The sequence below is a fragment of the Saccopteryx leptura genome, chromosome 6, assembly GCF_036850995.1.
Source record: "Saccopteryx leptura isolate mSacLep1 chromosome 6, mSacLep1_pri_phased_curated, whole genome shotgun sequence".
NCBI lineage: Eukaryota > Metazoa > Chordata > Mammalia > Chiroptera > Emballonuridae > Saccopteryx > Saccopteryx leptura.
Genome location: NC_089508.1, coordinates 90291131 through 90316330, shown reverse-complemented (window position 1 = coordinate 90316330; position 25200 = coordinate 90291131). Strand labels below are relative to the sequence as shown.

Here is a 25200-nt window from a genome sequence, read left to right as displayed (position 1 = left end):
GCCTGGAATTCTATCCTAGTTTTACCTACTGAAGACCTACCTGTCACTTCAAGCCTTAAACTTGATGCCACTTTCTTTCCAATGTCTTCCTGGGTCATCTGGACTTAGAGTCTCCTTCTTCTTTGCAATAATGTTTTTTAGAGCCTATGCTCATGTATGTTGTAAAGATGGTTTGGTATTAAATAAAGGGTCCTAGCCTCTTTATCAGGCCAGAAACTCTGAAAATATGAGCCATGGCTTTTCAAGCTTTTTTTTTTTTTTTTTTTTTAAGACAGAGAGAAACAGAGAGAGGGACTGATAGGGACAGAGAGACAGAAAGAGAGAGATGAGAAGCATCAATTCTTCATTGCAGCACCTTACTTGTTCATTGATTGCTTTCTCATATGTGCCTTGACCTGGGGTGGGGAGGTGGCTACAGCGGACTGAGTGACCCTTTGCTCAAGCCTGTGACCTTGGGCTCAAGATGGTGAGTCTTGCTCAAACCAGATGAGACTGCACTTAAGCCGGCAACCTCGAGTTTCAAACCAGGTTCCTCCACTTCCCAGTCTGACGCTCTATTCCAGCGCTGCTCTATTCACTGTGTCACCGCCTGGTCAGGCCAAGCTATTTTTTTCTGACATAATGTTCTGCATTATGTAGGCATTTAATAAACCCGTGGTTTCTGAATGCTACCATTCAAAGGACCCCTTAAAAAAACAACAAAAACAACCTCATGTATTTTAAGTTTACTACACACACAGAGACATGCACATACCAAAATGTTTGGGTGCATTTTCACAACATTCTCATGCAACCAGCTCTCAGAATAGGAAACACAAGAAACTTGAACCTCAAGTGCTGCTCTAGGAGTAGTCATATGATCAACTCTGAGAACTCATTTCCTAGTATTCAACATGGCCGCATGCGCGCTTATAAGTAACATGGACACTCTGCCATGCTCCAACATGGCAACCACAGCCTCATTGCACCCGGAAGCACGAAAGAGCGCCAATAAAACACATCCGCCACCCTGCCAATACTTAAGATGGCTCCTGTTTCAGCGTCAAAGCGAGAGCGAAACCGGAAGTGGTTTCCGAGCATCTCCTGGACCTTTTTCCGGTTATCTTTGGGGTGTTCGTGTGAGAATTGAATTTTTCCTCGAGCTCCAGCTGGGAGGTGCTAGTCCGCTGCACCTGATTCGAGACTAGTCTAGGCTGGGACACTAGGATGTCGGACACGTGGAGCTCTATCCAGGCCCACAAAAAGCAGCTGGACTCACTGCGGGAGAGACTGCAGAGGAGGCGGAAGCAGGACTCGGGCCACTTGGGTGAGGCGCGGGTCTGGGGCCAAAGCTTAGCCGGGGTTGGATGGGAGGGAGGGAAACCTGAAGAGAAAGGCAGCCCCCGAGTCGACGCCCTTCTCCAAGGTGCTATTTCTTTAAAGCCTCGTGCACTGACTGGTACTCTGTCACCTAGCCTTCCTGCATGATGTCCGGGTTCCATCGCACTCTGGTCCTGGGTTCTATCAGTTCATTTTCCTGAGACTAATGCCTAGGCCGCATCCCGGTACCCTGGCTGATTCCTCTTAAATCTGCAAAACCGTCTTGTTTGTTAGGTCTCTCAGCCCCGTTTCTTGAAGCAGCGTGTCCACTATTTTTGTTGCTCCCGTGGGGTTTTGTTCTCCCCTGGATTCTGGAGACTGGTTGGTAGTGGCCTTTTCTTTGAGACTGTGGACACTCTGAGAGCAAGTACCTTAATAGTCACAGCGCCCATCTCAGGAGTCCTCACATAGTTGATATTCAGTGTTGCTAAATGAATTGAGGAACTGGCATTGTTTCAGGCATTTACATACTGAGCAGGAATCTGAAAACATTCGATTTTGTTTTTAACGACCCTGTCCCATACCCCTCGTGTCACTGTCGTAAAACGAAGAATCCTCAAAAGATTTTTAAGTCCTACCCACCCATTCCCAGCACAAAATTCCTGAATTATTTAAGTTAGATCAATTATAAAGCTCTACAAGAATAGTGAGTCTCTATACCACTGCTGTGGTTGCCTGTTTCATTGTTTCTCAGTGCATTCGAAGCCATCACTAAATCAGATACCAATCTGATCCATGCACACACGTTCTGGCCGCTGCAACTAGAAGATACACAGGCAGGACTCTCACACCATAATAAATATCTATTGAGTCTCTACGGTGTGCATGAGTCAGAAATAAGTGTGACATTGACCCTGCTCTCAAGGAGTTTGAAGTTTAGTTGGGGATAAAGGGCTGATGCTAATAAAAAGTAAAACAAAATACGATGCGTGTAAAATGGCAAATGAATGAGTCCACAATGAGTATAGTGAAAGGAAAGTAACAAGAGTTGCTTTAGTCAGTGAAGGCATTATGGAGGAGTTAGGACTTGGAATTTGGTGTTGAGGGCTATATAGTTTAAATAATTTAAAAAAAAGTTAAGAGGGCAAGGTGAGTAGAGGAAGAAGTGCAATGCAAGTCATATTATCTAAGATTAATTAGTAGTCAAGCATTGGAGTAGTTACTGAATTAACTAAAAGGGAGAATTTCTTTTCCTTTTTTTTTTTTTTTTTGCATTTTTCCGAAGCTGGAAATGGGGAGGCAGTCAGACAGACTCCCGCATGCGCCCGACTGGGATCCACCCGGCATGCCCACCAGGGGGCGATGCTCTGCCCCTCTGGGGCGTTGCTCTGTTGCATCCAGAGCCATTCTAGCACCTGAGGCAGAGGCCACAGAGCCGTCCTCAGTGCCCGGGCCATCTTTGCTCCAATGGAGCCTCGGCTGCAGGAGGGGAAGACAGAGACAGAGAGGAGGGAGAGGGGGAGGGGTGGAGAAGCAGATGGGCGCTTCTCCTGTGTGCCCTGGCCGGGAATCGAACTCAGGACTCCCACACGCCAGGCCAACGCTCTACCACTGAGCCAACCGGCCAGGGCCTTCTTTTCTTGATATATAAACTTCATTTCCTTTGACCTATTGTAGACCCAATTTTCTGTTTTTGTTTTTTTCCTCCTTATTCTTTGGTTTCCTCTGTTTCTGAGCCTTTTATTTATTCATAACAATTACATTACTATCATAGACTAATGACCTAGTTGCTTCTTAATTTATCATAGACTCTTGTTACAGGGCTTAAGTATTTCATCAACTTTTTCAAAAACAGCAATTTGGAATGATATGATTAGAGGCATTTCTGCTATATATGTGTGTGTGTTGCTGAAAAACCTTGCTTTCTGCAAAAACCTGCATTAAAAGTAGGGCTTGGGTGGTGACAACACAATACAATATACAGATAATGTATTATTTATAGAATTGAACACCTGAAACCTGTATAATTTTATAAACTAATGTCACCCCAGTGAATTCAATAAAAAATTAAAAAATAGTAGGGCTTATAGAAGAAATAGTGTTAGGGCCCTTATAATATTCTACTAAAAATGCCAGCATAGCTAAGTCTCCATTGGTGTTTTGACCTATAATTAAAGTCATCCCATCCTACAGCCTGTTCCCTTGAGCTCCTACTTCTGCTTCCATTCATCAGTCTTTGTTTAACCAAGGAAAATGCCTTTACAGTTTCTTCATCTGGACTTGTTGCTAGTTTCCCAGGTAGCTTAACCTAGTTCAAAATGTAGTACTTCTTGAAGCCACCAGATCAGCCCCTTTTCTTTTTTAAAAAGGCATTTTTGGAGGATTCTGACCTTTTTTTCTTAAAGCATTCATATATTGCCAAAAGATTTTCCTTTAACTGTGAGAATATTTGCCCCTAACCGCTTCAAAACATTAACATGAGAAAAATTATGTACGAAACAACAGGTTTTCCATGTTATTCTGACACTCCTCATTTTACCAATTGCATATGAGCTGATTTGCATTGAATAAACATATTGTAAGCAAAACAGAGTGTGCTTGGATAATAGCTGAAAGAGTTGAGAGGAACATCTGTTCTCTGGAGCCTGTTGTGTAGGTCCTTCACATGGTCATTAGGAAAGCAGTGCTAGGGTGTGCACTGGCTTGATGAGTTGCTCAGTCAGCAGAAGAGGGGCTAATGTTCCCTTCTTTTATAACTTAGAAACTTACCAGTTACTACGTTTGGACACTGGGTTTTTGAGTTTTCAATGTACATATTTCAGAAAGAAGTAAAATATGTAGTTTGTTTTGTTACTCCCCCATATTCTCTTTAGGGATAGTCTTATTAGTCTGTTTTAAATCCCCTAGGCCAGTGGTCCCCAACCTTTTTAGGGCCACGGACCGGTTTAGTGTCAGAAAATATTTTCATGGACCGGTCTTTAGGGTGGGATGGATAAATGTATCACGTGACCAAGACAGGCGTCAAGAGTGAGTCTTAGACGGATGTAACAGAGGGAATCTGGTCATTTTAAAAAAATAAAACATCATTCAGACTTAAACATAAATAAAACGGAAATAATGTAAGTTATTTATTCTTTCTCTGCAGACCTGTAGTGGTCCGCAGCCTGGGGGTTGGGGACCACTGCCCTAGGCCTCTTTTACAGTGTAGAAAAATGTGACAGCTTTGGGTAAGTGCATTTCTTCTAGGGATATTTATTTAATTTTAGTATAAAATAGCTTGTTTTCTTTTCACCAGTGGCAATTTGAAAAGGGGTCCTGAGGATTCAAGTAGTTGTTCTGACAAAGTGATCTACAAAATTAAGTTTTTAAATACCAGGATACCAGTGTACTATATCATTGACTATTTTGTGTTCAGCTTTGTCTTTGTCATTTTTGCAACAAATGACTTCTGTAGTTTTGTTTGTTTTTGGTTATAATTATTACTCACCATTCTTCTTTATACTTCTTCATTTCTAAATTCATATTCTTTAGATGAATGATTCTGATTGCTCTTGGTCATTTTAAGTTCCAGTACACTTTTCCATGGCACTAACCACGCTTTGGTATTAACCAAATTTTGTGCCATTTACAAACCTCACCAAGAGTGCCTTGAATTTATCCAGGTCCTTGCTAAGCAGTTTAATAATTCTGACAAGATTGTATTCTCCCTTGAATGTAAATATTTTTTGGATATAAGTACTTCTTATATATCCATCTTAATAATATGTGCTTAAGACTTCTAGTACATTCACCTAATAATATGGTTAAAACTCCTATAAAATATTTTTGAGGTTGTGATTAAATTACTATGTTGTCTTCGTCCCCAAGCCTTGGCTCGCTCATTTGGTACTGTGAAAATAGATAGAGATGAAACACACAAAGTAACCCAGCCTACCACTGTACCTTCTTTCAACTGTTTTGATTCCAAAGAATATATTTCTTTGACTATTAGGATTCTTGGGAAAACATCATGAAACACAGTCTAATAGTTTATTAATCAAGTTGTTATGAAAGATAAAAGACTTGATTAAAGTTCAGATCAGTCAGAATTTTTCTCATAGGAAATAAAATTTTACTCCCACACTGGTTTTTATAACATTACTGAAATACGATACTTATTTATTACTGAGCTCAATGTTAAAAGACAAGGATATTAAATGACTAAAATATATTCATGTCACTAATGAATGCAAAATAGTATGGCCTAAGAAGCCTAGTGAGACCTTTGTTAACCTAGTATTTTTAAAGTATAACTTTTTTTTTTTTTTTACAGAGTCAGAGAGAGAGAGACAGATAGGGACAGACAGGAAGGGAGAGAGATGAGAAGCATCAATTCTTTGTTTGTAGCACCTTAATTTTTCATTGTTTGCATTCTAATATGTGCCTTGACGAGGGATGGGGGACTACAGCAGAGCAAGTGACCCCTTGCTCAAGCCAGCGACCTTGAGTTTTAAGTTAGTGACCTTTGGGCTCAAGCCAGCAGCCATGGGATCATGTCTATGATCCCACGCTCAATTCAGAGAGCCCATGCTCAAGCCAGTGACTCCACACTCAACGCTAGGTGAGCCTGCACTCAAGGCAGTGACCTCGGGGTTTCAAACCTGGTCCTCCATGTCCCAGTTCGATGCTCTATCCATTGCGCCACCGCCTGGTCAGGTTAAAGTGCAACTTTTAAAAAATTATGTCAAAGTATGTATAACATAAATTTTTACCATTTTAACCATTTTTACTAATTTTTTTTAGGTGAGAGGAGGGGAGATAGTGAGGCAGACTCCTGCATGTGCCCTGAATGGGATCCACCCTACAATCCCATTTGGCGCCAATGCTCGAGTACTGAGCTATTTTTAGCACCTGAGGCTGATGCACTCCAACCGAGCTATCCTCAGGGCCCAGGGCCATACTTGAACCAATGGAGCCACTGGCTGTGGGAGGGAAAGAAAAACAGATGGTCACCTCACCTGTGTGCCCTGATGGGATCGAACTCATGACATCCCTACACAGGGCTGATCCCTACGCAGGGCTGATGCTCTATCCACTGAGTCACCAGCCAGGGCCCCATTTTTACTTTTTTGATTTACTGATTTTAGAGTGAGAAAGAGGGAAACATTGATTTGTTGTTCTTCCACTTATTTATGCATTCATTGGTTGATTCTTTTATGTGCCCTGGCCAGTTGGCTCAGTGGTAGCACATCAACCCATCATGTGGAAGTCCTGGATGCAGTAGCTCCCTATTTTCTCTTTCACCTGGTTTCTGGCAACCCACCATTCAACTTTCAGTTTTAATGACTTTGACTATTATGTATATCTATAAATGGAATCATAAAGTATTTGTCTTTTTATGACTGGTGTATTTCACTTAGCATAATGTCCTCAAGGTTCACCTATATTGTAGCATATGTCAGAGTTTCCTGTTAAAGGCTGAATAATATTCATTGTATGCCTGGATCACATTTTGTTTATCCATTTATTTATAGGTGGACACTTGGTTGCTTCTGCCTTTTGGCGATAGTGAATAATGCTACTGTCAAAACAGTGTACAGATATCTTTTGCAGACTTAGTGTAAGGTATTTTTCCCTGCAGAGGAAGAAGTAAGGGGCCGTAGCCACGAAGTGTGGAATAATAAAGGCTTTATTGAGTACAGAGCGCTTCCCACCCGACAAGGTTCCCTGGTCCTGGGGACAGAGAGGCCAGGGAAGTCCAATGGGGTGACCTGCGTGAGAGATATTTAAGGGGTCCCATCTAGGTTGGTTGAGCTAATATGATGTGGTGAAATCTCACTGGCTGGCAGACGGTCGCTTTTTTCCAAAGGGACTCCTGGGAAGTTTCTTTTGGCGCGCTTGGCTGTGGGCAGTACTAGCTAAGTTCCCAGGTCTGGGTTCCCCACGTGACCATCCCCCATTGCTAACCACCTCACACTTAGCCTTCAGATTTTTGGAGTATATACCCAGAAGTGGAAATCCCGGATCATATGGTACAGCGTTTCTGTGAAAACTTTTGTAACAAAAAATAGCTTAGAGAAGCAATTACCTTAGGATATAGCATGGTATATTCACTTTTTTACTTTTTTTTTTTTTTTTTTTTTTTTTTTAGGTGAGAGGAGGGGAGATAGTGAGGCAGACTTCGCATGTACCACTGACTGGAATCCACCAGGCAAACCCATCTGGGGCTGATGCTTGAGTACTGAACTATTTTTAATGCCTGAGGCTAATGCGGTAGGACCAACTGAGCTATTCTCAGCACCCAGGGCCACACTCAAACCAACTGAGCCGCTGGCTGCAGGAGGTGAAGAAGGAGAGAAGGGAGAGAGGGAGGAGAAGGGAAGCAGATGGTCACTACTCCTGTGTGCCCTGACTGGGAATTGAGCCTTTTTTCATAAAAGCAGAAATCTTCTGTGGAGTTCTTTCAGTTAGCAAAAATAAATACTAACTTAGGTCCTTCATAAAAGCCAAGTGGCATAAAGCAAAGTGTCAAAAAGCAGAACATACTTGTAATTCTATTTTCAATTTTTTGAGGAACCACTATACTGTTTTCCATAGAGATAAAATACAAGTTTTTAAATATTTATTTCAATTCAAACAAAATAGACTTGTCCAAGCTTAGCACATGGTAAATATGTGAGCTGCTCACTATACTTCATCAGTGAGATAGAAGATGTACATGTAGATGTTGATTTATTTATAGGGATCAGCAAATTAGTAGACTGGCCATATTTAATATCTTTGCTAATATTCTATTTATATGCAGTGGAGCTCATAACCAAAGAATGAGATCAAATACTATGCAGAACCAACACATACAACTTTCATTAGATTAGGAGCAAAGTGTCAGTCTAGTTGCCAGCATAGTGGAAGTAGTCAGTAAATGTATTGAAGTAACAATGAATACTCTTTGAAGGAGTTGGAACCTAGCTGTTCTTACTGGTTGTTCTGGACATTTTAAGAATAATGAAACATTAGGTTCTTTTCCCCAAATATATATACACTGTACATGCATGTTATTATTCATATAACAGAATTTCCTTTTTAAGGCTGCATAATATTTCATTAGTATATCTACACCACATTTTGTTTATCCATTTATTAATCAGTGGACACTTGGTTGCACCTTAAAAAGAGAATTCTAACATAAGCATAATAATATGTATACATACATACAATTTGTATGTGAATCTATAGAATTCACAGAGTTGCTAAAGCCCATTCATAAATAGCAGTTGCATTAATGAACTGTTAAATTTTGTTTACAACAGTGAACATAATCCTCCTTCTCCCAGTAACCTTAAAAGAGGTATTTTTAGCTCCAGTGTCCTGATAGTGATGAAAAGAAAACTTCCAGGAAGTGTTACTAACACAGGATTCATAACCAGAATCACATCACCTGGTCTTTTTAGAAGAACAGTAGAGGGGGAAAAAATGTCAATATCTAGTTCTAGAAATTGGAAATATATGTTAATGTTCATTTTATAGGTTTTGCTTATAACCTTTGAAACTATATATATGTATATATTACTCAACATTTAAATTTTGTTACTAACTGGAGAAAGTAAAGTTTTTATGTGATTATATCCTCAATAGTTTCAGTATGTTAATTATAAAAACACGTTTTCTTAAGTACACAATGGAGTACATACAAATGTTGTAGCATAAAGTCATACACCAGACATTTATATAATGTTATTAACCAGTTACCTTAATAAATTTAATTTTTTAAAAAGCATATTTTTGCTTATTGACACTACATTTAGAGCAAAATCAATGCTTTTTCTCACCAAGATAATGTTTGATAGAGTGTATAAAGTATAGATTTTAAAGAATGTAATCTGTTTTAAAAATAGCAAATAAGCCCTGGCCAGTTAGTTCAGCAGGAGGGCATCAGCCCAGGGTGTGGAAGTCCTGGGTTTGATTCCCAGTCAGGGCACACAGGAAAAGCGACCATCTGTTTCTCCACCCTTCCCATCCCCTTTCTCTCTTCCCCTCCTGCAGCCATGGCTCAAATGGTACGAGGAAAGTTGGCCCCAGGCGCTAAGGATGGCTCCATGGCCTCACCTCTTGCTGAATGACAGAGCAGTGCCCCAGACAGGCAGACCATCCCTTGGTAGGGGGCTTGCCAGGTGGATCCCAGTTGTGGTGCATGTGGAAATCTGTCTCTGTCTCCCTGCCTCTCACTCAATTAAAAATCAAATAGCAAATAATTTCACATGCAAAAATAATATTTGCATGTAAAATTGGTAGGAAAGAAATCGAGAGCATTAACATGTCAGATGTGTTTCTTTTTTCCTTTGAACTGTTAGCTCCTGGCTTCATTTAAAATACAGTTAATAGAGCCCTGGCCGGTTGGCTCAGCGGTAGAGCGTCGGCCTAGCGTGCGGAGGACCCGGGTTTGATTCCCGGCCAGGGCACATAGGAGACGCGCCCATTTGCTTCTCCACCCCTCCGCCGCGCTTTCCTCTCTGTCTCTCTCTTCCCCTCCCGCAGCCGAGGCTCCATTGGAGCAAAGATGGCCCGGGCGCTGGGGATGGCTCTGTGGCCTCTGCCCCAGGGGCTAGAGTGGCTCTGGTCTCAACATGGCGACGCCCAGGATGGGTAGAGCATCGCCCCCTGGTGGGCAGAGCGTCGCCCCCTGGTGGGCGTGCCGGGTGGATCCCGGTCGGGCGCATGCGGGAGTCTGTCTGACTGTCTCTCCCTGTTTCCAGCTTCAGAAAAATGAAAAAAATAAAAAATAAAAAATAAAATAAAATAAAATAAAATACAGTTAATAGAGCCTGTTTGGTGGTGCCACAGTGGATCGAGTGTCAACCCAGGACGTTGAGGTCTTGTGTGCAAAACCCTGAGGTTGCTGGCTTGAGCACAGGATCATCAAAATGATCTTAAGGTCACTAGCTTGAGCCCAGAGATCACTGGCTTGAGGCCAAAGATCACTGGCTTGAAACCAAGGTTTCTGGTTTGAGCCCGAGGCCACTAACTTAAGCAAGGGGTTGCTGGCTTGGCTTGGGCACCTGAGAAGCAGTAAATGTACAACTAAAGTGAAGCAACTACAAGTTGATGCTTCTCTCTCGCTCTCTTCTTTCTCTAACCTCTCTTACTCTCTTCCCCTTCCTCTCAAAAATTAAAAAAAAAATTTTTTTTTTTCTACAGAGAGAGAGTCAGAGAGAGGGATAGACAGGGACAGACAGACAGGAATGGAGAGATGAGAAGCATCAATCATTAGTTTCTCATTGCGCATTGCGACACCTTAGTTGTTCATTGATTGCTTTCTCATATGTGCCTTGACTGCGGGCCTTCAGCAGACCGAGTAACTCCTTGCTGGAGCCAGCGACCTTGAGTCCAAGCTAGTGAGTTTTGCTCAAACCAGATGAGCCCGCACTCAAGCTGGCGACCTCGAGGTCTCGAACCTGAGTCCTTCCGCATCCCAGTCTGATGCTCTATCCACTGCGCCTCCGCCTGGTCAGGCTTAAAAATTTTTATAAATAAAATAAACAGAGCAAATGTTTATCAAAAAATAATGTGGGCCTGACCAGGCAGTGGCGCAGTGGATAGAGCATCAGACTGGGATGCGGAAGGACCCAGGTTCGAGACCTCGAGGTCGCCAGCTTGAGTGCGGGCTCATCTGGTTTGAGCAAAAGCTCACCAGCTTGGACCCAAGGTTGCTGGCTCCAGCAAGGAGTTACTCGGTCTGCTGAAGGCCCGCGGTCAAGGCACATATGAGAAAGCAATCAATGAACAACTAAGGTGTCGCAATGCGCAATGAGAAACTAATGATTGATGCTTCTCATCTCTCCATTCCTGTCTGTCTGTCCCTGTCTATCCCTCTCTCTAACTCTCTCTCTGTCTCTGTAAAAAATAAAAAAAATAAAAAAATTAAAGTTAAAAAAAAAAATAATAATGTGGGCCTGACCTGTGGTGGCGCAGTGGATAAAGCGTCAACCTGGAACACTGAGGTCGCCGATTTGAAACCCTGCACTTGCCTGGTCAAGGCACATATGGGAGTTGATGCATCCTGCTCCTCCCCCCTTTCTCTCTCTTTCTCTCTCTCTCTCTCTCTCTCTCTCTCTCTCTCTCTCCCTCTCTCCCTCTCCCACCCCCTCTCTCTCTCCCCCCTCTCTAAAATGAATAAAGAAATTTAAAAAAAAAGAAAAAAAACTAATGTGGTATTATTGCATACTTAAGCCAGGTGTCTCAACAATTTTTTTGTGTGTGGCAATAAAAAAAATAATGTGGTAGTCACTAAGCATGTTCCCAAACAGATTTTTTTTTTTTTTTTTTTTTTTTTTTTTTTTTTTACGTTTTTCTGAAGCTGGAAACAGGGAGAGACAGTCAGACAGACTCCCGCATGCGCCCGACCGGGATCCACCCGGCACGCCCACCATGGGGCGACGCTCTGCCCACCAGGGGGCGATGCTCTGCCCATCCTGGGCGTCGCCATGCTGCGACCAGAGCCACTCCAGCGCCTGGGGCAGAGGCCACAGAGCCATCCCCAGCGCCCGGGCCATCTTCGCTCCAATGGAGCCTTGGCTGCAGGAGGGGAAGAGAGAGACAGAGAGGAAAGCGCGGCGGAGGGGTGGAGAAGGAAATGGGCGCTTCTCCTATGTGCCCTGGCCGGGAATCGAACCCGGGTCCTCCGCACGCTAGGCCGACGCTCTACCGCTGAGCCAACCGGCCAGGGCCCAAACAGAATTTTTATTAGATAAGAATGTTTCTGGCCTGACCAGTGGTGGTGCAGTGTAAAGAGCGTCAACCTAGGATGCTGAGGTCCCAGGTTCAAAACCCTAAGCTCACCAGCTTAAGTGTGGGTTCGTCCAGTTTGACACAGGGTTGCCAGCTTGAGCCCAAAGGTTGCTGGCTTCAGCCCAAGGTTGCTGGCTAGACCAAGGGGTCACTGGCTCAGTTGTAGCCCCTGGGTCATGTATGAGAAGCAATCAGTGAACAAGTAAAGTGACACAACTACAAATTGGTCCTTCTCATCTCTCTCATTTCCTGTCTCTCTCTCCAAAAATAATAAAATAAATAAAAGTTTTTGAAGCACTGATTGAAAATTTGAAATCATGGAAAATGCTTAGTAATTTGACATTTATTTTAATCAATGACAACACTTTCATTATTTTCTTTTAAGTTACATGGGCAGGAAACAAGCAACATATGCACAATCAAGACGTACCATCTTTCCCCATGTATAAGACACCTTTCTTTGAAAAATTTGGGGTCTAAAAACTGGGTGCTTCTTATACAGTGCTTGTGGCTTTTCAAATGCCATAGTTGGAACTGAGGACGAGGCAATATATGAAGACAGTGATTTATCAGACACAGATGAGGACAAGCTAATGGATGGGAGTTTTGACAGTGATGAGGAGTTGTATGAATTCTATGATGAATAAAACTTGTTCAATAACTTTATGTAATACATTTTTTTTTCAAATTTCAGGCTCCAAAATTAAGGTGCATCTTACACATGGGAACGTCTTATACATGGAGAATACAGTATTAGGTTTTCAAAGATGACATACAGAATAGAAGGCCAGCAGGTATATGAAAAGATGTTCAGCATCACTAATTATTAGGGAAATGCAGATCAGAACCATAATGAGATATTATACTTGTTAGGGTGGCTGTTATTAAAAAATCAAAAGATAACAAATGTTGGTTAGTAGAAAAGAGAACTCTGATTCATGCTGGTGGGAAGGTAAATTGGGATAGCCATTATGGAAGACAGTATGGAGGTTCCTCGATATATAAAAAATAGACTTACATGATCTAGCAATTCCACTTCTGAGTACTCAAAATAATGTAAATCAGGTTGTTGGAGAGACACCTGCACAGTCATGTTCATTGCTGCATTACTTCCAATAGCTAAGGTATGGAAACAACACAAATGTTCAGCAGTGGATGAATGGGTAAAGAAAACGTATAATATGCGTACAGTGGTGTATGATTCAGCCATAAAAAGGACATCTGCTATACCCTGGCCGGTTGGCTCAGTGGTAGAGCATCGGCATGGCATGTGGATGTCCTGGGCTTGGTTCTAGAGCTCTATACAGCATAGTGCCTATTGCTAACAATACTGTATTATATACTTAAAAAGAAATTTTTTTTTTTTGAAGCTGGAAACGGGGAGGCAGCCAGACTCCCGCATGCGCCCGACCGGGATCCGCCAGGCACGCCCACCAGGGGGGGCGATTCTCTGCCATCCGGGGGATCACTCTGTTGCGACCAGAGCCACTCTAGCGCCTGAGGCAGAGGCCACGGAGCCATCCTCAGTGCCCGGGCCATCTTTGCTCCAATGGAGCCTCGGCTGTGGGAGGGGAAGAGAGAGACAGAGAGGAAGGGGAGGGGGAGGGGTGGAGAAGCAGATGGGCGCTTCTCCTGTGTGCCCTGGCCGGGAATCGAACTCGGGACTTCCGCACGCCAGTCTGACACTTTACCACTGAGCCAACCGGCCAGGGCTATACTTAAAATTTTTTAAAGAGGGTAGATCTTATGTTAAGTGGTACACAGATAATAAAGGCAGCAGAAGGAAACTTTGGGAGTAATATGTCTATGCCCTTGCTGGTAGTGATGGTGTCATGGCTGTATATACTTTTCTCCAAAGTCATTGAGTTGTATAGAATATATAGATTAAATAGATAACAGCTTTTTACACATCAGTCATACCTCACAGTGGTTTAAAAAAAAGATCAACAGGGATTATCTATAGGCAGCTTAGGCCTTTACTAACAAAAATAAAACTCATATTAATGACAACAGCATATTACAAGGTATCTGGTACAAAGTTTAAGTTTAAATAGTAATTAAAGTGCGGGATGGATAAATTTATGACTTACCTAGAATATTAAAAATTTCAGAACCTCATAACCAAGTAAAGCACCTGAATGCTAAGTATTGATTTAAAACTTACCTAAGGCCCTGGCCGGTTTGCTCAGTGGTAGAGCGTCGGCCTGGCGTGCAGAAGTCCCGGGTTTGATTCCCGGCCAGGGCACACAGGAGAAGCGCCCACCTGCTTCTCTACCCCTCCCCCTCTCCTTCCTCTCTGTCTCTCTCTTCCCCTCCCGCAGCGAGGCTCCATTGGAGCAAAGATGGCCCGGGCGCTGGGGATGGCTCCTTGGCCTCTGCCCCAGGCGCTAGAGTGGCTCTGGTCGCGGCAGAGCGACGCCCAGGAGGGGCAGAGCATCGCCCCCTGGTGGGCAGAGCGTCGCCCCCTGGTGGGCGTGCCAGGTGGATCCCGGTAGGGCGCATGTGGGAGGCTGTCTGACTGTCTCTCCCTGTTTCCAGCTTCAGAAAAATACAAAAAAAAAAAAAAACAACACACAAAAAAAACCTTTTTGAATAAGATGTATTTGTATCTAGAAATTTTCTTTCTTTTTGGAATGAGATTAAAATTCATTTTGAAAGTTCAAAAAAGAAATAAAACTTACCTAAATCTTCCTTCAGCTCTTGTTTCTTTAGATTAATAGCTTACATAAGCCTGACTGGTGGTGGTACAGCGGATAAAGCATTGACCCAGAACCCTGAGGTCCCTGATTCGAAACCCCAAGGTTGCCAGCTCTGAGTGTGGGCTTGTCAGCGTGGGGTCACTGGCTTGAGTGGGTAATCTTCCACAAGATCCCAAAGCTTGCCAGCCTGAGCCCAAAGTTTGCTGTCATGAAAAGCCCAAGGTCACTGTCTTGAGCAAGGGGACATTGGCACAGCCCTGGTCATGTACAACTAAAGTGAAAGCAAATACAAGTGGGTGCTTCTCACTCTCTCCTCCCTTTCTTGGAAGCAGTCAGTGCACAACTAAAGTGAAAGCAGCTACAAGTTGCTGCTTCTCACTCTCTCTCTCCCTTCCTGTGTTTCTGTTACTCTCACTATCAAAAGGTTACATAAATTACTCCCTTCGCCCTGACCATGCTATCGCGCAGTGGGTCAGTGTCAGCCTGGGATGCAGAGGACCCAGGTTCGAAACCCGGAGGTCACCAGCTTGAGTGCAGGCTCATCCTGCTTCAGCACTAGCTCATCAGCTTGAGTGGGGTCACTGGCTTGAGCATGGGATCATAGACATGACCCCATGGTCACTGGCTTGAGCTCAAAGGTCGCTGGCTTGAAGCCCAAGATCTCTGGCTTGAGCCCATGGTCGCTGGTTTGAGCAAGGAATCACTCACTCTGCTGTAGCCCCCCTCATATGTCAAGGCACATAAGAAAGCAATCAGTGAACTAAGGTGCCTCAATGAAGAATTGATGCCTCTCATCTCTCTCCCTTCCTGCCTGTCTGTCCTCTCTGTCTCTGTCTCTCTCGCTAAAAAAATAAATTGCTCCCTTTGGCCTACTTTGAATTAAAAAGGTCAATAAATAATGTATAAAACAATTTGGATATAATGCCTGAAATCCTCATTTTAAAACACCTTTTCATTTCAGTCTTAATGAAATTTATAATTGAGTATACATAGTAGGGATGCTTAATGTAATACATTTTTTTTTACTTAAAAAAAATTAAAACTTAACTAGTAAAAAACTCAGAGTTTGATCATAGTGTAATAAATTGTAATTAGGGTATTTTAGCTCAAATTTATTAGAATTGCAATGGACTTAAGTAGTTACTAAAATAATCCTGTTCAGTGCTGGAGTTGTGCCTATAGTCTTTCAAGTAACCTGTGTAGTAATTGTCACTTATATTTAATACATATTTTTAGCTATAGTCAGTTGTTCTCAAACTCTTTTCTCATCCTGACCTTTAAAGTGCTTCCATAACCCTTCCATGTGTATAACACCTCTTTGCCAAAATAAAACAAGGGCCTGACCTGTGGTGGCGCAGTGGATAAAGCGTCAACCTGGAAATGCTGAGGTCACCAGTTCGAAACCCTGGGCTTGCCTGGTCAAGGCACATATGGGAGTTGATGCTTCCTGCTCCTCCCCCCCTTCTCTCTCTGTCTCTCTCCTCTCTCTCTCTCTCTCCCTCTCTCTCTCCTTTCTAAAATGAATAAATAAAAAATTTTAAAAAAATAAATAAAACAAGGAACTTTTTATTAGTTCATCTGAATTCTAGTCTTCTAAGGTTCAACAGAACGTAAAGGAATCATAAGTAAGCAAAGTGAAGGAAGTTATGTCAATTAATTAACATTTCCAGTTAATACCAAATTATGGAGTCTGTTTTCCAAATAGGATAATATTATTTTCATAAAATGTAACTATTTCGGCAAGGTGCTTGGTATATAGTTCAGCTCCATTGTCCTTGAAATTTTTAAGTCAGCTTTCTACTAAAGTCAGTTCCATTAGAGTAGAAATGTCCAGGTAACATTTTTTTTTTTTTAGAGAGAGAGAGAGAGAGAGAGAGAGAGTGGGACAGACAGGAAGGAAGGAGAAGAGAAGCATCTTGTGGTACCTTAGTTGTTCATTGATTACTTTCTAATACGTGCCTTAACCAGGGGGCTCTAGCCAAGCTAGTGACCCCTTGCTCAAGCCACCAACCTTGGGCTCAAGTTGGAGACCTTGGGATTTTTAACCTGTGTCCTTAGTGCTCCAGGTCAATGCTATATCCACTGCGCCACCACCTGGTCAGGCCCAAAATATTTCTAAATGTAAACTAATGTCTCACTTATATCTTATAATATTTAATTTAATTGAATTCTAGGTTAGGTCCTAAGTTTAATTAATATTTCATCTATATTTTAACTAAATAACCACAGATACTAGATTTTCCCAAAGATAATATTTGTCCTAATTTTAGTTTCTTAAGTCTAATTAAGGTTATGGTGGCTACCCAGTTCATGAAGTAGTAGAGTAGATGATAACAATACAGTCAGAAAATACCATTTTGTGAGGAGGGCTTCGGCAAATTTTTATAGGATTTTTGTGTTTGATGTTAAAGGTTACATCATTCTAACCCCTAAAACTGTCATTTTGTATACTTTCTGATGTCCAATGGCCTTAATTCATAAAAATTCATACTTTATTCTTCAAAAGATTTAATCACAGCTTAGGTTGTTGAAAATATTTCTGGGCCTGACCTGTGGTGGCGCAGTGAATAAATTGTTGACCTAGAATGCCGAGGTCGCCATTTGAAGCCCTGATTTTCCCTGGTCAAGGCCATATGAGAGTTGATGCTTCCTGCTCCTCTCCCCTTTCTCTCTCCCCCCTCTCTAAAGATGGAATAAGTTAAAAAAATATATTTCTGTCTTTTAAATTCAGGATGATTATATCAGTTATCATTTAGAGTGACTTAAATGGAGGTGGTATAGACATTTAAGTGTACCATGCCGCTAATTTATTTCCTTTTTTTTTTTCTTGTGACAGACAGAGCAAGATAGATAGGGATAGACAGACAGGAAGAGAGAGAGGTGAGAAACATCAATTCTTTGTTGCTGCACCTTAGTTGTTCATTGATTGCTTTCTCATATGTGCCCTGACCAGAAGCTACAGCAGAGAAAGTAACACCTTGCTCAAGCTGGTGACCTTTGGGCTCAAGCCAGCGACCATGGGGTCATGTCTCTGATCCCATACTCAAGCCAGTGACTGTGCTCAAGCTGGTGAGCCCGTGCTCAAGCCGACGACCTCGGGGTTTTGAACCTGGGTCCTCTGTGTCCCAGTCCGATACTCTATCCACCACGCCACTGCCTGGTCAGGCTAATTTATTTCTTTTGAAGCACAGCAAGGACAAGGAGTTAGGAAAGCTCTCCTCCAATAAAGAAAAGTTCCCAGAAAATTGAGAATTATGCTGGCAAAGCAGTGAGTGCTTAAATATGATCAAGGAAAAGTTGTCTAGTTTTAAATTTGGTCAAAGGATTTCCAGCATGAAATGAAAGAACTGTGTGCTGTGCATGCCAGAGAATTTGACTCCTGAGAAGTGTACAGACTGACAGTGGTTGCCTTTTTTCAGTTTCTATTCTCTTCATTCCTAGATCTACGGAATCCAGAGGCAGCACTGTCTCCAAGCTTCCGCAGTGACAGCCCAGTGCCTACTGCACCCAGTTCTGGTGGCTCAAAGCCCAGCACAGCTTCAGCAGTTCCTGAATTAGCTACAGACCCTGAATTGGAGAAGAAGTTGCTACACCACCTCTCTGATCTAGCCCTAACATTGCCCACTGATGCTGTGTCCATCCGTCTTGCCATTTCCACGGTAATGACCTCATGAGACAGGGTTAGGATCTACCACTTTTCTTCAGTTCACGGTCAGTGTCTTATTACCCTTTCCTTCTCCACTAGCCAGATGCCCCTGCTACTCAAGATGGGGTAGAAAGCCTCCTACAGAAGTTTGCAGCACAGGAGTTGATTGAGGTAAAGCGAGGTCTCCTACAAGATGATGCACATCCTACTCTTGTGACCTATGCTGATCATTCCAAACTCTCTGCCATGATGGGTGCTGTGGCAGAAAAGAAGGGTCCTGGGGAGGTAACAGGGACTATCACAGGGCAGAAGCGGCGTGCAGAACAGGACTCGACCACAGTGGCTGCCTTTGCTAGCTCTTTGGCCTCTGGTCTGGCCACTTCAGCATCAGAAGCAACCAAGGAGCCAATCAAGAAATCAAGGAAACATGCTGCCTCAGATGTTGATCTGGAGATAGAAAGTCTTCTGAACCAACAGTCTACTAAGGAACAGCAGAGCAAGAAGGTACTTTAAATTATAGCTTTGGTTGAAAGGAATTTACACCTGGGGCAAGGAGTTCTTAGAATTGAAGGTTTAGATCAGTGGTTCTCAACTGGGGATGATTCTGCCCTTCTCCCTCCTCGCAGAGGACATTGGCAATGTCTGTTACATTTTTGGTTGTCACAACACAGGGGAGTGCTGTAGGTTTCTAGTGGGTAGAGACAAGGGATGCTGCCAAACATCCTACAGTCATAGTAGGACAGTCCTCACAGAACAAAGAATTATCCAGCCCCAAATGTCAATGCCAATGTTGAGGAACTCGGATTGAGAGAACCTTTGCCCTGGCCAGATAGCTTGGTTGGTTAAGAGCATTGTCCCGAAGCACAGAGGTTGCCAGCTTGATCCCCGACCAGGACATAGACAGGAACAGATTGATGTTCCTGTCTCCCCCCCCCCCCCCCCCCCCCCGCCTCTCACTAAAATCAAGAAACTTAAAAAAAAAAGGAGAGAAACTTTGTCATTGGATCTGTTTGGAAGAATCAGAAGAATCAAAAGAAGAGGAATCCAAATGTAGGAATAGAGGGAGATGTATGGAGATGAATACTGAAAGGTAGTCATGTGGAGCAATAATTATGGAGATTAAAACAATGTGAATTGGCAGTACAGCAGGTTCTTGAACAAAGTTGTTTTGTTCAATCTTATTTTGTCATAATATTGAGGAGATATCTTAGGAACTTAACTTTTGTTTATATCGATTAAGCCTGTGGTAAAATTGGTTTTGTTATACACATTTCACTTAGTCACAGAACCTCTCAACAACATCAAGGACTTACTGTATAGTTGTCCTCAGTATAAATACTGGACCAATGTTAGTTCTCTTCCATTTGCTATTTCTAGCTGTGTGAATTTGACAAGTTAAATAACTTCCTTTGAGCTTTAGTCTTCTCATCTGTAATATTAAGGTAAGCAGAGAGAACCCTCCCTTATAGAATTGTTGCATAGACTCTGAGCTAAACAATAAAGTACTAAATAGTCAAGGGCTTAGCATTGTGTGTTGCTTCGGTATCTAATAAATATGTGATTTTGGTGGGCATTATTGTCAAGTAGAATTTACAGAGGTGGTTTAAGGGCCAATTTTATCTACAAACCCTGTTCAGTCCACGGCTTCTGTCACAGGTCAGTCAGGAGATCCTAGAGCTATTAAATACTACAACAGCCAAGGAACAATCCATTGTTGAAAAGTTTCGGTCACGAGGTCGTGCCCAAGTGCAAGAGTTCTGTGACTATGGAACCAAGGAAGAGTGCATGAAAGCCAGTGATGCTGATCGGCCCTGTCGCAAGCTGCACTTCAGGTGCGTTGGAAGGGAGAGGTGGGATGGGTCTCCTAGAGGCAGTCATTCCTTTTTTAGTGCATTGCTTCCAGTCACTGGGGTTATGTCTTTAACTGTTATTAAATGGGTATAATATAGTTTAAGACCTCCAGACTGAAAGTATATTTTTAGTAGTGTTCTTGCCCTGGTGGTGGGGTAGCTCAGTTGGTTAGCATTGTCCCAATACACCAAGGTTGTGGGTTCAATCCTTGGTCAGGGCACATACAAGAATCAACCAGTGCCTGACCAGGTGGTGGCATAGTGGATAGAGCATTGGACTGGGGTGTGGAGGACCCAGGTTTGAGACCCCGAGGTCGCCAGCTTGAGCGCGGTCTCATCTGGTTTGAGCAAAAAGCTCACCAGCTTGGACCCAAGGTCACTGGTTTGAGCAAGGGGTTACTCGGTCTGCTGAAGGCCCACGGTCAAGACACATATGAGAAAGCAATCAATGAACAACTAAGGTGTCGCAACGTGCGACAAAAAGCTAATGATTGATGCTTCTCATCTCTCCGTTCCTGTCGGTCTGTCCCTGTCTATCCCTCTCTCTGACTCTCATCTCTGTCTCTGGAAAAAAAAAAAAAGAATCAACCAATGAATGTGTAAATAAGTGGGACAACAAAGTCGATGTTTCTGTCTCTCTCTCTAAAAAAAAAAAATCAATCAGTAAACAGAGGTAGTGTTTTGTGGGATGGAGTACAGGTTGGACTCCCAAATAAATGCAAGCTTTTTTATTTGACTTTATTCATTTGAGAGAGAGAGAGAGAGAGAGAGAGAAGGGGAGGAGGAGCAGGAAGCATCAACTCCGTATGTGCCTTGACCAGGCAAACCCAAGGTTTTGAACTGGGGACTTCAGTATTCCAGGTCTTTCTATCCACTGTGCCACCACAGGTCAGGCGCAAGATTTTTTTTCTTAATGCCCCTTTCTTCTTGCAATAGTAAGGCATTTCAGTCTCTGAGCCCCAGTGAAAGTTAAAGTTCTTTGGAAGGAAGATGATCTTAGGAGAAACAGGACTCCAGGCTCTTGGGTCAGTGTTATACTGCAATAACCAGAATCCCTCCCTCCCTCTCTTCCGTCCTATCTTTCCTTCATTCCTTCCTCCCTCCCTTCCTTTCCTTCTTTCATTCCTCCTTCCCTCCCTCCCTTCCTCTTACAGAGGGATTAAAACTCTTTTGTGTGAATTATGGATTTTCATGCCACCTGCCTCTCCCTTTCTCTGAAAACTCTTGGACTAAGCTCTAATGATAAAGAAAATTAGGAGAGGGGAAAAGATAGGAGATTTTGGAATAATTTAGAACTTGAACTGTGGGCTCTAATTCTGGAACACCATCTTGATTCTGCTTCTCCCTTTTTATTTCCCTAGACGAATCATCAATAAACACACTGATGAGTCATTGGGTGATTGCTCTTTCCTTAACACGTGTTTCCACATGGATACCTGCAAATATGTTCACTATGAAATTGATGCCTGCATGGATTGTGAGGCTCCTGGGAGCAAAGACCATACACCAAGTCAGGAACTTGCTCTTACACAGAGTGTTGGAGGTGACTCCAGTGCAGATCGACTCTTTCCCCCTCAGGTACCTGTTGGCTAAGAAAACTTATCTCCATTTATATCTGAATAGGGCAACCATACATGTAGGAAAACAGGGCATACTTAGTCATCTTTTTGATTGGGAATGGAATGGGATAGATATGCTTAGGAGGGAGTAGGAAAATCAAATGGAAAAGAGGGACTGGGGCCATGAATCTGAGAGTGGAGGAAGTGAAGATGACCAAATACCACCTCATGCAGTGGATCTGTTGTGATATACGCTACCTGGACGTCAGTATCTTGGGCAAGTTTGCAGTTGTGATGGCTGACCCACCCTGGGATATTCACATGGAGCTGCCCTATGGGACCCTGACAGATGATGAGATGCGCAGGCTCAACATACCAGTACTGCAGGATGATGGCTTTCTCTTCCTCTGGGTCACAGGCAGGTAATGCAGTTCAAAGATACGTAGTTATGGGCAGATATAGTACAGAGTGAATACTGGGTGGTGATAATATCCTGGGATTTCCTAGCTGTTCTGTGAAATAAATGAGTCAGCTTTTTATTTTCTACTGAGACCAAATGCCTATAACAGAAATTATACCTTGAGTACTATTAAACTACATTTGTTCCTTGTGAAGGGTAAGGGCATTGAGAATAGATAAGTTTTATCTACATTTTTAGGTCCATCCTATTGCCTTAACAGTGTCTTGCATGTAAATGTTCACTGGATGTCTATTGAAAACGCTTACTCTGTATCTTGAAGAGAGAAAAAAATACGGGCATGGAAGTAGCTATTTAACCCTTATTTCTTTCTAGAGCCATGGAATTGGGCAGAGAATGTCTGAACCTCTGGGGGTAAGTAGCAGTCATTGTGTTGCTTCCTTTTAAAAGAAATACATCATAGCTATAGTTGAGATATGTTTACTTCTCCCAGAGTATTCCCTGTGATTCCTTGCCCCTGTAGAATGGATGGTACTTCTAAACTGTGAAAGCCTGATTAAAGCTCTAGTTCTTTCTTATGCCCCACAGTTATGAACGGGTAGATGAAATTATCTGGGTGAAGACAAATCAACTGCAACGCATCATTCGGACAGGCCGTACAGGTCACTGGTTGAACCATGGGAAGGAACACTGCTTGGTGAGCAGCAGGGGGATTCAATTCATTAGGAGCAAAAGGAGGAATTATTTGATTTCTTATTGAGAAAATGTTCAAATGCTAGGTTTCTTAAGGTAATCTGTTTTCTGTGGTGAGCAGGTTGGTGTCAAAGGAAATCCCCAAGGCTTCAACCAGGGTCTGGACTGTGATGTGATAGTAGCTGAGGTATGTGCTTCCCCCAGGTATCCAAAGCTTCCAATACAATTAATTTGTATTAATTATTGAGGTCATGGGTATTTTTGTCCCGAGTTTTCTCATTTGGATCCTTTTTTTTTAAAGACAGAGGGACAGACAAGGAGAGACAGGGAGACAGATGAGAAGCATCAACTCATAGTGCAGCACCTTAGTTGTTCATTGATTGCTTTCTCATATGTGTCTTGACCAGGGGGCTCTGGCTCAAGCCAGTCACCTTGGGCTTCTAGCCAGCAACCTTTAGGCTCAAGCCAGCAATCATGGGGTCATGTCTATGATCCCACACTCAAGCTGGATGAGCTCGCCTGAAGTTGGATACTTCAGGGTTTCAAATCTGGGTCCTCAGCATCCCAGGCCAGTGCTCTATCCATGGTGCCATTGCCTGGTCAGGCTTATTTGGATCATAAACATAAATGGAAAGGGCTAGAATTGCAATCTTGGGTAACTTAAAAGTAGCTAGATCCTTTATTTCCTAGGTTCGTTCCACCAGTCATAAACCAGACGAAATCTATGGTATGATTGAGAGACTATCCCCTGGCACTCGCAAGATTGAATTATTTGGACGACCTCACAATGTACAGCCAAACTGGTAAGGTGACCAGAGAACATGCTAGCCCCCAAGGGCAAAACCATTTATAGTCAAGGAGAGTAGTAGAGCTTCAATTCACATCATATCCCATTATTCTGTAAATGAGCTTCAGAGGATTCATAGCCACTTAAAGCTTGTATTTTAGACTGTTTTATGGGATTCTGCAACATTTGTTGGAAATGCCAGGTTTTAGGATTCAAACCACTGGTCTCTAGGTGCCACTCTCTTACAACCTAAAGATATTCCTCAGTTATTCTATGGATGTTTTGAATCTGTCCCCTGGTGGTTACTAACCTGAATCTAATCTGTCAACAATTTTAAATCTTTCACCGTATTAGAACTTTAAAAGACATGCTGCTAGTATTTTACTTACTCAAGGAGTCCTCAACTGGCAGCACCAACTTGATAAAGTAGGTCTGGTTAGCCAACAGTTAAACTATTAAGTAATACATACCCTGCCTGTTTTAACACTAGAATCAGTGCCCAATTCTTAACCAGTCATGCTAGCAATATACTAGTCTAATATTAAGGTCTTTTAAAAAAAAATTGGCATGAATATTCAATGAGATGATAGGCAGTCTTTATAAAAGGTATGCACCTTTTAACAATATTAAGCCTTTTAATTCCAGGAACTTTGGTTTGCCCCATCTTTCCCCTTGCTTCAGGATCACCCTTGGAAACCAACTGGACGGGATTCACCTACTAGACCCAGATGTGGTTGCCCGGTTCAAGCAAAGGTATCCAGATGGTATCATCTCGAAACCTAAAAATCTATAAAAGCACTTCCTCACATAACTAAGCATCCATAGCTTTGGCTCTGCAGGCTGCACCTAAAGAGTGATATTTGTACAATAGCTCTTTTCCTTATTTAAATAAAAGTTTGTATTATAGTTGGGATTTTGAGGTCAGATTTTGGCTTTGCCACTTAGTGTATGATCTCATCTAACTCATCTTTCAGTATGATTCCTGATGTGTAGGGAATATTACTTTCCTCATTGGGTTGTTGTTAGAGTTCAAACTAAATGAATGCACAGAAAGCATTAAAATGTTGATTATACAATATAGGATGAAAAGTGATTAGCAATTAGTACTACCTGCATGTGATAATAAAGAAGGGGGTCTATAGGACAGCATATCTCAAGGTAAGATTGGAATTTCACTTAAGATGTCACTAGGGCTATCATGGACTAAACATTTGCTTATTCTGTTACAACGATGAGGCTTTGCTAGTCTATTCTTTGGCTTCTTGTCAAGAAAAGTGAAGTAAGTACATTTTAGATTAAATAAGTGCCTAGGGTATACAGAGAATTAACTTATGTAAGGCAAAACTCCTCTGGCCTATCTTTTAAAAGATTTCATCAAACATAAATGAACACAGCTTTAGACTTTGGTGGAACCTTATATTAATTTAGGAATGTAAAATTCTGCCTTTTACATTCAGAAACTGTGATAGTTGAGGTAAGAAAGGA

At 42.4% G+C, this 25200-nt stretch overlaps 1 protein-coding gene across 1 annotated transcript; it reads left to right on the top strand.

Annotated features, from left to right (window-relative positions):
• Window positions 1-1088: 1088 nt before the first annotated feature.
• Window positions 1089-24737, top strand: METTL3 (methyltransferase 3, N6-adenosine-methyltransferase complex catalytic subunit). The gene is made up of 11 exons (XM_066342043.1): window positions 1089-1306; window positions 18204-18421; window positions 18508-18912; window positions 20065-20240; window positions 21620-21836; window positions 22052-22239; window positions 22611-22649; window positions 22824-22932; window positions 23050-23115; window positions 23619-23731; window positions 24397-24737. The coding sequence occupies exons 1-11, from the start codon at window positions 1207-1209 to the stop codon at window positions 24506-24508; spliced, it is 1743 nt and encodes a 580-aa protein (XP_066198140.1). The 5' UTR covers window positions 1089-1206; the 3' UTR covers window positions 24509-24737.
• Window positions 24738-25200: the final 463 nt, after the last annotated feature.